We start from the raw sequence: 16,254 nt of genomic DNA on the forward strand, positions 1-16,254 counted from the left end.
GTGACGGGGCAGCGCCCAAACCCCCTGCTCGCCCTGCGGCTCTGTGACAGGGGGCGGTGCCCTAACCCCATGATCGGCCCTGCTCTCTGGGTGATAGAGGGCGGCACCCCAACCCCCTGATCCACCCTGCTCTGTGTGTGACAGGGGGCGGTGTGCCAACTCACCTATTGGCCCTACTCTGTGAGTGACAGGGGGAGCTCCTCAACCCCCTGATGGGCCCTGCTCTGTGCGTGACTGGGGGGAGCTCCCCAACCCCCCTGATTGGCCCTGCTCTGAGCCAAACCAGGGGCTGCACCTAGGGATTGGGCCTGCCCTCTGCCACCCGGGAGCAGGCCTAAGCCAGCAGGTCGTTGTCTCCCAAGGGGTCCCAAACTGCGAGAGGGCACAGGCAGGGCTGAGGGGACCCCCCCCCCCCCAGTGCACAAATTTTTGTGCACTGGGCCTCTAGTTTTTTAATAATGCAGTGAACATGTGGAGCCTGAAATTAAAAATAATACCATTTATAATCACTGTAAAGAAAATGAAATCTTTAGATGCACAAATTTAACAAAACAAATACAGAATGTGTATACTGAAAATTATAGAGTGCTAATAAATGAATTCAAGGATATAGCCTTTCAACAGTTAATTCTGGAGCAATTGGCATTCATAGACCAAAAAATAAACCTCAACCTAACCCTCATATCTTATGCAAAAATTAACTCAAAATGGATCATGAACTTAAATGTTGAACATAAAACTGTAGAACTTGAACAGCGGTTCTCAACCTGTGGGTTGCGACCCCTTTGGGGGTTGAACGACCCTTTCACAGGGATCGTCTAAGACCATCGGAAAACACATATATAATTACATATTGTTTTTGTGATTAATCACTATGCTTTAATTATGTTCAATTTGTAACAATGAAAATACATCCTGCATATCAGATATTTACATTTATGATTCATAACAGTAGCAAAATTACAGTTATGAAGTAGCAACGAAAATAATTTTATGGTTGGGGGTCACCACAACATGAGGAACTGTATTAAAGGGTCGAGGCATTAGGAAGGTTGAGAACCACTGATATAGAAGAAAACTTCACAATATAGAAATTCTCAGGCAAACAATTCATAGACTTGACACCAAAATCACAATCCATCAGAGAAAAATTGATTAATTGGACCTCATCGAATGAAGAACTTTTACTATGCAAAAGAATATGTGAGACCTAGTTGGTTTGGCTCATTGGATAGAGCGTCAGCCTGCGGACTGAAGGGTCCCAGGTTCAGTTCCAGCCAAGGGCACATGCCTGGGTAGCTGGCTCCGTCCCCAGTGGGCGGCGTGCAGGAAGCAGCCGGTCAATGATTCTCTCTCATCATTGATGTTTCTATCTCCCTCTCCTTTCCTGTCTAAAATCAATAAAATATATTAAAAAAAAAAAAAAAAAAGAATATGTGAAGAAGATGAAAAGAAGGCTACAGAGTGGGAGAAAATATTTGCAAACTAATAAAGGACTATTATCTGAATATATAAAGAGTGCTCAAAAGTAAAAAGAAAATCTAATTAGAAAATGGGCAAAAGACATGAACATATATTTCACAGAAGAGCAGATACAGATGGCAAATAAGCCATGAACGATGGTCAACATTATTAGCATCAGGGAAATGCAAATTAAAACTTAAGATATCACTACTCACCTATTAGGATTACTAAAATAAAAGATAAAGATAACACCAAATGCTGGCCAGGATGTAGGGAAACGTGAACACTGCTGGTGGAAATGTAAAATGGTACAACCACTCTGGAAAACAGCTTGGCAGTTTCTTATAAAACTAAACATATAGTTACTATATGACTCAATAATTGTGATCTTGGGCATTTATTCCAGAAAAACGAAAATGTATGTTTACAGAAATGCCTATTTGCAAATGTTAGCTTCATTCATAATAACCAAAAAGCTCGTAACAGCCAGATATCCTTCAACAATGAAAGGTTAAACTGTTCTATGTCCATATATAATATTATTTAGCAGTAAAAGAAAAAAGTTATTGATGCATACAACACTTTAGATAAATCTTCAAGGAATTATGCTAAGTACCAAAACCAACCACAAACAGTTACATACTGTGTGCTTCCATTTATATAAAACATGTTTGAAATGACAAAATTTTAGATATGGAAAACAGATTAATGGTTACCAGAAAGTGGGGAGGAGGAAGAAAATGGGTGTTTTTATAAAGGGGCACCAGAAGGGATCCTTTAGATCAGCGGTTGCCAACCAGTGAACCACTGGTGGTCCATGAGGTCTGAAAGGTTGCTGCTTTAGATGGAACTGTTCAAAATTTTGACTATGGTGGCAAATGTTCTGACATACATGTGATGAAATTGTATAGAATATGCACACATACACATATGAGAAAAACTAAAACTGGGGCAATCTGAATAATATCAGTGGCTTGTATCAATGCCAATTTCCTGGTTGTGATACTATAATAATAGTTTTATAAAGTGCTACTTGAGAGGAAACTGAGTAAGGGGTACATGGGATTTCTCTGCATTATTTCTTATAACTGTATTTGAATCTATAATCATCTCAATAAAACTTTCAACTAAAGGTAAATATAGCCCTGACCAGTTTGGCTCAGTGGATAGAGCGTCGGCCTGCGGACTGAAGGGTCCCAGGTTCGATTCCGGTCAAGGGCATGTACCTTGGTTGCGGGCACATCCCCAGTGGGAGGTGTGTAGGAGGCAGCTGATTGATGTTTCTCTCTCATCGATGTTTCTAGCTCTCTATCCCTCTCCCTTCCTCTCTGTAAAAAATCAATAAAATATTTTTTTTAAAAAAAAGTAAATATAGATATGAATTATTTTAGAGGTATAGAGAGCAGCTGTCATGTAAGGCTGAAAACGGGAACCCTGGTAGATCTTATCATCTTATGGTTAAATAAATGTGTCTCTTCTCTAGCTGCATAGTTCTTAGAATTAAAAACAAACAAAAGATAAGAGAATGTTTTTCATCTTTAAAATATATTAAGAAGCCTTAGCCAGTTTGGCTCAGTAGATAGAGCGTTGGCCTGCAGACTGAAGGGTCCCAGGTTCCATTCTAGTCAAGGGCACATACCCAGGTTGCAGGCTCGATCCCCAGTGTGCAGGAGGCAGCTGATCAGTGATTCTCTCACATCATTGATATTTCTCTCTCTTTCTCTATCTCCCTTCCTCTCTGAAGTCAATGAAAATACATATCCTATATAATAAAAGCGTAATATGCAAATTAACAGAACAACCTGTCACTATGATGCGCACTGACCACCAAGGGGCAGACGCTCAATGCAGGAGCTGCCCCCTGGTGGTCATTGTGCTCCCACAGGGGGACCATCGCTCAGTCAGAAGCCGGGCTCACGGCTGGTTAGCACAGTGGTGGTAGCCTCTTCTGCCTCCGCAACAGTGCTAAGGATCCCTTGGGGAGTCCCCTAGGGGTCCCAGACTGCAAGAGGGACACACACACACACACACACACACACACACTGCATGAATGTTGTGCACTGGGCCTTTACTATTAAATATGTAAAGAACTATGAAAGTTTTACAATTTAATATCCAAGTATGGTCCAAAGAATTGTGTCCTTATCTTAAGGAAGATTGTTATCCTTGCACATATTATTTAAATATAGCACAGTTCTTAAACAATGAAAATTACTGATTTTATACTGGAAAGTTGTAGTGTGAGCACTAATTCAGTGTTTGGTTCTGATGAAATCCTTAAGCCTGAGATCATTAAAACAGTTTTTCTCTTGAAGTGTGTAACTAGTCTTTATTTCTTTTGGCAGCTTTTAGGCTGGCTGGCTGAGAAACTACCGACTCTTCGTTCCACCCCCACAGACCTTATCCTGTGTGTTCCCCATCTCTACTCCTGCCTAGAGGATCGCAATGGAGATGTGCGGAAGAAGGCCCAAGATGCCTTGCCATTCTTCATGATGCACTTAGGATATGAGAAAATGGCCAAGGCGACGGGGAAACTAAAGGTATTACTTCTTGCTGCTGCTGCTGCTATTGTTAAAAAACATCTGAAAAATATTGAACATGAATTTATGTAGGCAAGAGATTATATTACCTCCTAGGAGTTTCAATTCGAAATCCCAGTGAGAGCAAAAATAAAATATTTATCAGTATAGAACTTCTCAAGAACCTGCTGGCTCTGAAGGGGTGAAAATGTGGCCTTCTAGAATGGTAGCTAATTTAGCATGACTTCATAATGTGTGTTACTTCTCTTGTACTATGTGCTTGCTTCATTGGGATTTCAAAACTAGAAGCTCAAAAGATTTGTTTGATGACAGATCTATTAGTAAGCATAATATGAGCATATCTTTTGTGTCTTCTGACCTCTGTTATATTATCTCCCTAGCCAACTTCTAAAGATCAGGTGTTGGCCATGCTAGAGAAAGCCAAAGCTAACATGCCAGCCAAGCCTGCTGCACCTGCTAAAGCAATTTCCAAACCAATGGGAGGATCAGCTCCAGCCAAGTTTCAGCCTGCCTCAGGTAACTATTCTGAGAGAGTTAAAAGAGGGCGGGAAATAGCCCAAGGAAACTCTAATAAAAGAAATCCAGCCTTCATTTTCTATCACATTTCTCATGGCTTTGATCTCAACCCCTTCCTCCATCTCTCCTTATCCTTCATTCACAAACATTTGTCAAGTGCCTATTTTACACCAGTAACTCTGCTGAGGGTACAGAAGTGATTAATTTGTTTCCAAGTCTAAAAAGGAGTTTTGGAGTAGTTCATTGAAATACTCCAGAAAGCAACTGTCCATCCTATTTTTAAGGTTACCACAACTATTTTCTGTTATTGGATATTATAATTAGAGGGAGAATTGGGACCATCTAGCTTAATCCCCTTTATTAACTCATAAGGAAACCCAAAATGTTAAGTGACTTGCAAAAGGCTAGACAGACAGCCAATCCTGAACCAGCATAGAACTCCATTTACTCATTTTCGTATGAGTTCTCCTTCCTCTGCACTGATCCATTCTAATATTTACTAATTGTCTTCAAGAGAAATTAAAGATTGATTTTTTCATCCTGATGTTCAAATTCCATCATGTAAAATAAAACTTTAAACTGTAACTACTTATCTTCTAGACTTATTGCTTAAACAAAGTAATGGTCTGTTTAGTGTGATAGAAAGTGTGATGCTTGGAAATTTTACATGGATAAAACTGGTGGTATCAAAGTGTATATTTAGTTACAACATTTATTAGAATCTTGCAATGTAGAAATAACTGAGTATCAAAGATGACAGGCCCTGCCCTTAAGAAAGTATCAAACTAGCAAAAAGGTTTTTTTAAACTGCTATTTAGAAAATAGTTTTAAAACTGCAGATTAATGGTGATAAAGAAGATGTATATAAATTTATTGAATTTCTTGAGATTATGCTTAAAGAGGAATTCAGAGAGAAAAAAGATTGGGGGGAAATCTAATGAAAATATTTTATAAATTGATACATTTAAAATTGCAGGCTTTCTTATATATTTGATTATATAAGAATAAAGTGATATTAGAATTTTCATTTATATTACATGCTTTTTTTCCTCAAAGGACCTGTTGAAGATTCTGTTTCCAGCACTGTAGAACTCAAGCCTGATCCAAAAAAGGCCAAAGCTCTAGGGGTTTCCTCCAAAGCAAAGGTATGTTAACTCTGCATACTTACATATAGAATTACTTTTAGGTATGTTTTATACACTGAATCATTCTACTAATGAACATATTTTTTTTGGTTTTTTGTTAATCTTCCTCTGAGGATATTTTTCTATTGATTTTTAGAGAGAGTGGAAGGTAGAGGGAGAGACAGAGAAAAATCAATGTGAGAGACACATCGATTGGTTGCCTCCTACACACACCCTAACCAGGGCTGGGGAACCCGCAACCAGAGTACGTGCCCTTGACTGGAATCAAACCCAGGAACCTTTAGTCCACAGGCTGACGCTCTATCCACTGAGCTGAACCGGCTAGGGCAAGGTCATATATGTATAAAAAAAATTACCACTCTTTTTTTTTTTTTTTTTTTTTTTTTTTTTAGAGAAAGGGAGGAACCCATTTATTAATATTAGTGACTAGTGGACTCTGGGAAATAATTTCCAAATCAGAGTGAAGTAACACGCAGAGGCTTCACTTTTTATAACCTTACTAGTAGCCCGGTGCACGAAATTCGTGCACATTGAAAGGGAATTAATTAGAGGAACATAATTTGGACTCACTATCTAATATCAATAATGTGTTAATGTGAGGCAGTCCGCATTTCTGAAATTCAATGACATGAATTTTAGCTATTACTTTGCCAAGTAAATGGAATTTACAGATATCATTTAAAAGAGCATTCAGCTTAATATTTAAAACTCTGGCTACCAAGTCAGGTCTGTTTTCAACTGTTTGCCAGCATTGTAAATTGTTTGCAATATCTGCCCATTTGGGGTTGCATGTCATGGTTATGAGCTACGTTGTATCAACAGTTGTTCTTTAGACATAGTCCCACCTCTCTACTGTCACTGTCTGAGATGCAGGTGAATGAGAGTCCTGGTTATCAGGTCACTGAGAGCTGTCTGACCAAAGGCTGATTCTGGCTGATTCTGTGAGGGTGGGACTTCGTCCTCCCTACTGTCAGTTTCCACAGCTGTGATAAGGAAACTGGTGTGACAGAGGGAGCCACGCCCTCCAAGCTGCCCTTTCTCTCACTCTGCTCTATGTCCATGGTCTCTTGCTCTGCCAAGTCCTCCAAACCTCCCGCTCTCAGCCGGCAAGGTCCCAGGAGCCCGTGGGCATGGCTAGGCGCAGGCAGCCTCGCCTCCCGGGCCTGCAAAGGTCCTGGGAGCCCACAGTTGCTGCCGCCGTTGCCTCCTGGGGTGCCTGACACCTGTGTATGCAAATTAACTGCCATCTTTGTCAAGTTAATTTGCATAGTCACTCTGGCTGGTGGGCGTCGCTTGAGCATAGCAGAGGGACGGCTAATTTGCATGTTTCTCTTTTATTATATAGGACTAGAGGCCCGGTGCACAAAAATTTGTGCACTCGGGGGGAAGGGGGTGTCCCTCAGCCCGGCCTGTGCCCTCTCCCCGTCTGGGACCCCTCGGGAGATAACGACCTGCTGGCTTAGGCCTGCGCCAGGTGGCAGAGGGCAGGCCCAATCCCTAGGTGCAGCCCCTGGTCAGGCTCAGAGCAGGGCCGATTGGGGAGTTGGGGCGCCGCCCCTGTCATGCACAGAGCAGGGCGGATCGGGAGGTTGCGATGCCACCCTCAGTCACGCTCAGGGTAGGGCTGATTGGGGGGTTGGGGCACCGCACCCTGTCACACTCAAGGCAGTGTCGATGGGGAGGTTGCGGTGCCACCCCCTGTCACGCACAGAGCAGGGCCAGTCAGGGGGTTGGGGTGCTACCCCCTGTCACTCACAGAGCAGGGCCCATTAGGGGGGTTGGGGCTCCGTACCCTGTCACGCACAGAGCAGGGCCCATCAGGGGGTTGGGGATCTCCCCCTGTCACGCACAGAGCAGGGCCGATCAGGGGGTTGGGGAGCTCCCCCCTGTCACTCACAGAGTAGGGCCGATAGGGGAGTTGGGGCACCGCCCCCTGTCACACACAGAGCAGGGCAGATCAGGGGGTTAGGGTGCCGCACCGTCACACACAGAGCAGGGCCGATCAGGGGGTTGGGGCACCGTACCCTGTCACACACAGAGCAGGGCCGATCAGGGGGTTGGGGCGCCGCACCCTGTCACACACATTGCCGCAGGGCGATCAGGGGGTTGGGGAGCTCCCCCCTATCAGGCACAGAGCAGGGCTGATCAGGGGGTTGGGGCACCGCACCCTGTCACACACAGAGCCGCAGGGCAATCAGGGGGTTTGGGTGCTGCCCCCTGTCACACTGATCCTGGTGCCGGGAGGCCTCGAGGCTCCACTGATCCCAGTGATGGGAGGCATATTACCTTTTTACTATATAGGATAGAGGCCTGGTGCACGGTTGGGTGCCGGCTGGTTTGCCCTGAAGGGTGTCCTGGATCAGGGTGGGGGTCCCCAATGGGGTGCCTTGCCAGCCTGGGTGAGGGGAAGATGGCTGTTTGCAGCTGGTCACACACCCTTCAGGGTGGGGGTCCCCACTGGGGTGCCTGGCCAGTCTGGGTGAGGGGCTGTGGGCTGTTTTCAGGCTGGCGGGTGACTGAAGCTCCCAACCGCTCCTTTTTTTCTTTTTTTTTTTTTTTTATTCTGGGCCAGCTTTAGCTCTGAGGCTCCAGCTCTTAGGCCTCCACTGCTGAAAGCAGGTTTCTGGCCTTTGTTTACCTTCTGTATTTGAAACAATGTTGCGATCCTGCTGGCTGAAGCCCAGCGACTAAAGCAGGTTTCTGGGGTTTTGTTTAGCTTCTATATTTGTAACATAGTTGCTTAGAGTTGCAGCTCAGAGGCCGGCAGCAGCAGGCGGGGAACGTTGGAGTCCTCCATCACTGAAGCAAGCAAGCCTCATGTTAGCTTCCAGCTGCCTGGCTGCCGGCCGCCATCTTGGCTGGCAGTTAATTTGCATATCGCCCTGATTAGCCGATGGGAAGGATAGCGGTCGTACACTAATTACCATGTTTCTCTTTTATTAGATAGGATGGGGTCATTGTCTTGCAGATATGAGTCCGCCCCCTTTCATGGGCTTACAGGAAGGCCCCCAGGTGTCGATGATCTGTCCTGGGGCCAGCGATAACGACCTTCCCCCGCCCCAGGGCAATGCATTGTTCACAGTTTTTATGGCCTGACAGACCTTGCAAGACCAGTTTCCTCCTCATTCCCCCCTCCCTTGTCCCACAAGCTTCTTTTAGCCTTGTGGAGCAGCAAATCCGCAGTGGGGATTTCTGATATCCAGGTATTCAGTCCTGCAACCTTGAGAGCGGTGGGGGTGGTAAGGATGACGGTATGTGGTCCCCTCCAGGTAGGTGTCAGTCCTTGGGTGGTCTTTACCCAAATAGAATCACCAGGTTGGAAGGCAGAACTTCTGGGACATGCTCCCGGACTGCCCTCTGGGTAGACTGCAAAGCCTGCAAGAACTTGAGTAAAAACTAGTTATGGATTTCAACCTTTACCCACCAGAATCTGTAGAGGTGGAAAGACTTAGTTATATCTGGTAGCGCTAGTTGGCCCATCCTCCTTGCTCTGATCATGTCTGTCTAACTGCCTAATATATTACCTCAAGGATCCTGGCTCTGAATTCTTTTAAGGAAAATGGATGCTGAATTTCTTCTTTAGCTGCTTCGTGCTGCGGAGGGACGGAGTTTTCTCTCAGAGCCAAAAGATCCTTGCTATCTGTCAGAGGGACGATGAGACCTGGGCACAGAAGGAGGTGGGCTTGTGACCTGGCAGAGACAAACTGTAACAAATGGTCTGGTGGAAGGGAAAGAAAACTTTTCAGTGTTGTAATGTACCCCACGAATCACACAAGGATGCCTCAAGAAGTCGAATTAAAGAGTCACATTTATTGCAAATCCGGGACTATGAGGGGGCATTTCTCTCTCCCAAATCTCATAGTGCCTGCCCTAGCCCCAACACCAGATTTATATAGGCAAAGATCACAAAGGTATTGATTACATCCCAAGGTTTGGAATGAGGAACCTGGTTTACAAAAAAAGCAGTTTACAGAAGCAGAAGCAGTTTACTTAGACATGTTATCTAAATTATAGTTTTGGGTCTCCAGATCACTGAGTTGACAGAAACACATTATCTAGACCCCCTTGGGTCTTGGGACCACTGAGCCAACAGGGACATGTTAACTGGAGCCCTCTGACCTTGGGATAATTGTGCTGTTCTTCCCAGGTAAAGGAAAATGTGCTTTCTAAGACCAGTATGACCACAACCAATGGGATATTCACATTACAATCAATAGGGTATTTAATCGAATGGGGTGATTTATATAATTCAGAAATTAAAATAACTTTTCTATTATTTTAGCAAGAAGATAAGTACAGAAACCAAACAGCAGGATTAGAGTTAAACTACAGTTTCTACTGAGATGATTGCTACCATACTTCATCAGTTTTCTCCTTATAAAATTCCTCCAAAATTTGGCAATGCTTAATAAATCATGGCAATACATTTCTTTGCATAAATTCAATAAGACCAGTTTCCAATAGTGGTTTTATTGACTGGAAACTTTGACTGGAGTATCATGTTTTAAAGAGCCCTGTCTGTACTCTGAAGACTTGAAGCCAATGAGAATGCCACGGAAAAAGCCTGGTATCCTGCTTGGGAGCCCTGAAAATGGCTGGCGCTGGAGTGTCAGGGCCATGCCCTACCATCACTGGCAGTTGGTCAGAGTAGAAGGGAAGCAATAAGGGCGCCTCTGCCCCCTCATAGTCCCGGATTTGCAATAAATGTGACTCTTTAATTCAACTTCTTGAGGCGTCCTTATGTGATTCGTGGGGTACATTACAACACTGAAAAGTTTTCTTTCCCTTCCACCAGACCATTTGTTACAGTTTGTTGATTGTTCAATAAACATTTGTTTATTGAAATAGAATTTTTCTCCTCAAAATTACCTCTGTGTTTATTAAAAGAGCCAAGTTAAGACCAATTTTTCTATTGTATTCAATTTGGCCTGATTGTTTGCATAAACACAACAAGAATGGTAACTGACTACCTTTGCCAGAATTTCATGATTGAATCTTAGTATGCCCTGTAGGGCTGGAAGCCAAGCCATCCAGCTGCCATCAGGCCTGTCCGCAGTATCTGCTGAGTTAGGTGAATCCCTCACCTGTAGCGACTCCACCTGGGCCTACGCCCTAGGCTTTAAGGCCCATCTCAATAGCTCTCCCACGCGTTGCCGCTCAGAGTGTGTGGGGGTTCCGCAGGGATGCAGAGGCGCCCTTATTGCTCCCCTTCTACTCTGACCAACTGCCAGTGATGGTAGGGCATGGCCCTGACACTCCAGCATATTAGGCTTTTATATAGATAATAGAGATGTATTTTATATGGAAAGAAATAGGAAAGCTTTCTCAACTAAGTGAGGCAAAATGTGTGACTAGCATCCAAAATGTCATTAATATGGAAAGCTATAAATGGTGTTGAAGATTTCAAGAAAGACCAGAACTATCCAATAAACAAAAATAGTTTGTGACCCAGACCAATCCTATATAATAAAAGGCTAATATGCAAATCGACCAAACAGCGGAACAACCAGTCATTATGATGCACACTGACCACCAGGGGGCAGACGCTCAACACAGGAGCTGCCCCTTGGTGGTCAGTGCGCTCCCACAGGGGGAGCACTGCTCAGTCAGAAGCCAGGCTCATGGCTGGCGAGCACAGCGTTGGTGGCAGAAGCCTCTCCTGCCTCCGTGGCAGCACTAAGGATGTTCGACTAACGGTTTAGGCTTGCTCCCCATGGGTCAGTTGAACATCCCCCAAGGGCTCCTGGACTGTGAGTGGGCACAGGGCAGAGGGATCGCACCCCCTTCTCCCCCCCCTCACTCCCCCCCCCCAAGTGCATGAATTTCATGCACCGGGGCCTCTAGTGATAGATAAGACAGCTTTGCCAACTACATTACATGCCAGTCCAAGGACTAACCAACAGTATGTAAGAATGTTATTAGAAACTTTTCTAGAAAACCTGTCTGTGTAACAGAATCATAGTACGTGTAAGATTCTGTGGTTCACCTATTTCTTTCATGTGGAATATAATGTGCAGAGATGCCTCTGGTTTGTGTAGTGCCCTTTTTCTGGGCAGCAACATGGTATTCCCAAGGAGCAGTAGCCTGTCTAACCAATATCCCCTGAACCGTAGAGTGCACAAGGAAAGAAAGTGCCGAGCAAAACCAGCTTGAAGGAGGATGAAGACAAATCCGGTCCTATTTTTATTGTTGTTCCAAATGGAAAGGAGCAAAGAATAAAAGATGAAAAGGGATTAAAGGTAAGGAAGGAATAAGACTCCTTGGGATTTTTTTGCTTGTTTGTTTTGTTTTGTTCAAGAATAATTTTGCTGTCTAAAATTCATAACTAATAAACTGAATCTTTTTTTATAAATTATATCTGGTTTCTATAAGACTACTTTATGGGACCATTAATTCCTACAAAAGAAACTAGAATGGAGCTATTGCCTATTGTTCCTCCAAATAGAAAGAAATAGAAGTTGTTGTAATTTTTTAGAATCAAAGATGGAAAGTATTCATTGATTTTTATCAACTACACAAATGTAGTAGACTAATTCTTCTTGTACCTAATACCTTGACAGACAGACTGGTAACTATATATGGCTAGTTCTATCTAGTTTTATTGACTAGTTTAAAAATTTTTTAAATATTTTTTTGTTTTTCAAAAAGATTCAAGCAGTACAAAAAGTGTAGAATGTAGTATGAAAAGCATGTCTCCCATTGCAGTCTCCCTCCACAGGAAGGATATTATTACCTGCTTTGTTGTGTATTACTCCAGGAATATTAATATGCCATACCTGTTTAGTCATAAATGTATAAATATATAGCCCTCCATTTGTACAAATGGGAACTTGCCTACTCTTTGTTCTGGATATTTTTTAAATAATAATTGAAATATCTTGATCATTCCATATCTGCATGCATATATTCATTCAACCTTTTTATTGGTACAGCATATATGTATGCACCTTCCTTTATTCCCACCTCACTATGTTGAACATTCTAGTGTTTCACTATTATAAATATATTGCCATAAGCATCCCTGAAAGGTGGTCTTTGTGCACATGTATGAGTACATCTATATTAAATTCCTAGAATATTACTATGTACATTTAAATTTTTTATAAATATTTTCATTTTCCCTTTATTAAAGTTGTGCCAATAGAAATTGTTGTGTAATAGCAGTTATATCAGTAATAAAGCATTGATTTTTCTAGAAAATAAGAATTGCCAAAAATTCTATTTTTAGGTGATTTTCAGAGTTAAGCTTCCAGAGGTATGACAGCTTGAGAATACATTTTCATTACAAATTAATCTGGTTACATTTTAAAATATTCTATTAAATTGATTCCAACAGCTGCTTTAAATAGAGTTCTTGACCTCCTTTTGGTTGAACCCCTTACAACCTCTCTTCACTGGTATTTTTTAGGTGCTGAAGTGGAATTTTACTACTCCAAGGGATGAATACATTGAGCAACTAAAGACTCAAATGTCTAGCTGTGTGGCTAAATGGTTACAAGATGAGATGTTTCACTCAGACTTTCAGCATCATAACAAAGCACTTGCTGTCATGGTTGATGTAAGTTTGCAGTAGATAAATATGCATGTGTCTCATACATATGGAAATACTGAGCCCTATGAAATAATCAGAAGTTTGCGTGACTTGAGAAGAAACTGTAATACATCATGTTCTTTATCTTTAGAGCTATTGTATTATTTGACAGGTCAAATGACTGTATGTTTATAATTTTAGGTCTTAAATGGAGGCTTACAAATCTATCATTTTTCTTTTTGGACTCTAGTCAAATTTCAGAGGTAATTGCCTAATAGAACTTAAAGTTTCATGCAGTCTTATTTATGAGGGTTTTGTCTTGTTTTGTTTTAAGCACTTGGAGAGTGAAAAAGAGGGTGTCATTGGTTGCCTGGATCTTATCTTGAAGTGGCTTACCCTGCGGTTTTTTGATACCAATACAAGTGTCCTAATGAAAGCCCTAGAATATTTAAAATTACTCTTCACCCTGCTAAGTGAGGAGGAGTATCATCTTACTGAGAATGAAGCATCTTCCTTCATCCCCTATCTCATCCTCAAGGTAATGTGCCTTTCTCACTCTGGAATACTGCTCAAGTTTCCAGCTGACCTCAGATCCTATACTTTATTCCTTCTCTCTTTCCATTTATTATATGATATAACTTCCTCCACTCATCCCCCTATTCCAGTGGTCAGCAAACTCATTAGTCAACAGAGCCAAATATCAACAGTACTTCTTCAAAATAGTCTCACCCAGGCCGAAAACCGACTTATGCGCATGGGCCATGAAGTTTCAATCGCACTGTACGTGTGCGCCCACACATGGTATTTTGTGGAAGAGTCACACTCAAGGGGCCAAAGAGCCCGCATGTGGCTCGTGAGCTGCAGTTTGCCGACCACTGCCCTTTTCTTTTAAGATCTAGTGATGCATGGTGGGAGGAGGAAGAGGGAGAACCTTCGCTATTCAGAAAATGCCTCACTTCATCATCATGTTGACTAGGTTGGAGAACCAAAGGATGTCATTCGTAAAGACGTCCGCGCCATCCTGAACCGGATGTGCCTTGTCTACCCAGCCAGCAAGATGTTCCCCTTCATCATGGAAGGAACCAAATCCAAAAACTCAAAGCAGAGAGCAGGTGAAGCAACAATTTAAATTGAGGCATGAGTCTGTGTTGCAGTGACCTCTAAAAGAAATAGTTTGTAGATGAACAAGGATATGTCTTCATTGTCTGTGTGGTTGAGTCCAACCTCTGATCTGGACTGTGAGAGTGATGAGTTGCACACTGGTGGAGCCAAGTATCAGGTGATACAGGCACTACTCAGTACCACCCTGGTGACAAAATCAAGTGCACAGGGGCCATCTGACTCACAGGCATTCCTTTCTTTCAGAGGAACTTGCTTTAACACTATTGTTTCATTGTGTGTTTTATAAGAAGATAAACAAGGAAAAATTATAGGTAGAGCCAGAATAAGATTTTAGTCCTTAATGTATGTCAGGGGAAGTGTATCTAATAAGATAGGTCTCTGTGCCAAATGTGCATTGAGTCTCGTTAATCTAGTCTTTCTCCCATCAGAGTGCCTGGAAGAACTGGGGTGTCTGGTCGAGTCCTATGGCATGAATGTTTGTCAACCAACCCCAGGAAAAGCCTTAAAGGAGATTGCGATTCACATAGGAGACCGTGACAACACTGTGCGCAATGCTGCCCTCAACACCATTGTCACAGTGTATAACGTACATGGGGACCAGGTGTTCAAACTTATTGGAACTGTAAGTGACTTTTCTCTGAATATTGTCAGCATGTTGTGAATTGCAAGATCATTTAGGTGTCAGTTTTCATACCATCTGAACTCTGGCTAAGTTTTTTACCACTTTTTATTGAATTCAGCCTATCAATGTGTCTTAGACTCTAGATAAACCCTGGAGGGTATCTCTTATTATTGTAAGACTAGAGGTGCACGAATTCATGCATGGGTGGGGTCCCTCTGGGTGGCCTGCAGGGATCAGGCTGATACCCACAGTCCAATGCTGCCTGCAGCCTCTACATGCCACTCCCGCTCATCCTGGCTCCACTGTGCCTGCCACAGACTCACGCCCAATCGGTCTCAATCAGGAGAAGCTCACGCTGTTGCAGCAGTGCTCACCAGCCATGAGCCCTGCGTCTGGCGCCCTCCCAAGGGGAGTGGCCTGCATGATCAGGCTGAAACCGGCTCTCTGACATCCCCCAAGGGGTCCTGGATTGCGAGAGGGCACAGGCCAGGCTGAGGAACCCTACCGGTGCATGATTGGGTAGGGGAGGGACCGCAGGAGGGCTCCAGGGTGTGTCCGGCCCTGTCTGGCCCATTTCTGATGGGGGCCAATCAGGGTCAGCTGTCCAGGGAGGGACGCAGGAGGTTGGCCAGCTAGAGAGGGACCCCGGGAGGGCTCCATGGCATTTCTGGCCCATCTCACTCAGTTCCAATTGGCTGGACCCCAGCAGCAAGCTAACCTACTAGTCGGAGTGTCTGCCCTTTGGTGGTCAGTGCACATCATAGCAAGCAATTGAGCAGCCTTAGCATGTCATTAGCGTATTATGCTTTGGTTGTTTGGTTGTTCTGCCATTCGGTCTATTTGCATATTATCCTTTTATTATATAGGATAGTTAGGCTGTTTTATTGGAAATCACATTTTTTTGTGTGAGCATTCTATTCATAGCAATTTGCATTAGAAATAGTGACTGGCTCAAAGGAAGTAAGGACTCGGAAGCAGAACCAGTATAAATGTATGTGAAACTAAGAGGTCACTGAAGTGAAGAACATTTATACTGTTCTTATATAATTTTACTTGTATTAATTAAATCCTCACTACAGGCCAGTGCAGGAGATAAAGCAGATGGGAATTTCACAAGTGACCAGAAGCTTAGTCGCACAGCTAGCTAATGGTGATACAGCACAAATGAGGATGCTTCATTTAATTTCTGATCTTTTTATTTGTGGTTATAATAGCCTTTCCTTTTGTATCCTTTCATATGTTCTGTTATTACAGCAAGGTAGGTTTTAACAGTTTATTTAAAAAACATTTTGATAGTAAATTTATCCTAACATA

General features: G+C 43.2%; 1 protein-coding gene and 1 non-coding gene across 6 annotated transcripts in view; both read left to right on the forward strand.

Moving 5' to 3' along the window:
- The window catches only part of CKAP5 (cytoskeleton associated protein 5), a 90,929-nt gene that overhangs the window by 61,402 nt on the left and 13,273 nt on the right, over positions 1–16,254 (forward strand). For all 5 annotated transcript variants that reach the window (XM_036326010.1, XM_036326007.1, XM_036326009.1 and 2 more), the window contains 8 exons: positions 3,810–4,004; positions 4,385–4,520; positions 5,577–5,665; positions 11,779–11,904; positions 13,074–13,223; positions 13,531–13,734; positions 14,173–14,308; positions 14,747–14,940. In XM_036326010.1, the coding sequence (XP_036181903.1) occupies positions 3,810–4,004; positions 4,385–4,520; positions 5,577–5,665; positions 11,779–11,904; positions 13,074–13,223; positions 13,531–13,734; positions 14,173–14,308; positions 14,747–14,940 (1,230 nt within the window). The remainder of the gene's footprint in view (positions 1–3,809; positions 4,005–4,384; positions 4,521–5,576; positions 5,666–11,778; positions 11,905–13,073; positions 13,224–13,530; positions 13,735–14,172; positions 14,309–14,746; positions 14,941–16,254) is intronic.
- Positions 14,434–14,543, forward strand: LOC118665602. The gene has a single exon (XR_004970699.1). It is a non-coding gene; the product is annotated as a small nucleolar RNA SNORD67 (small nucleolar RNA).

The sequence above is a fragment of the Myotis myotis genome, unplaced genomic scaffold (genome assembly GCF_014108235.1).
Source record: "Myotis myotis isolate mMyoMyo1 unplaced genomic scaffold, mMyoMyo1.p scaffold_m19_p_10, whole genome shotgun sequence".
NCBI lineage: Eukaryota > Metazoa > Chordata > Mammalia > Chiroptera > Vespertilionidae > Myotis > Myotis myotis.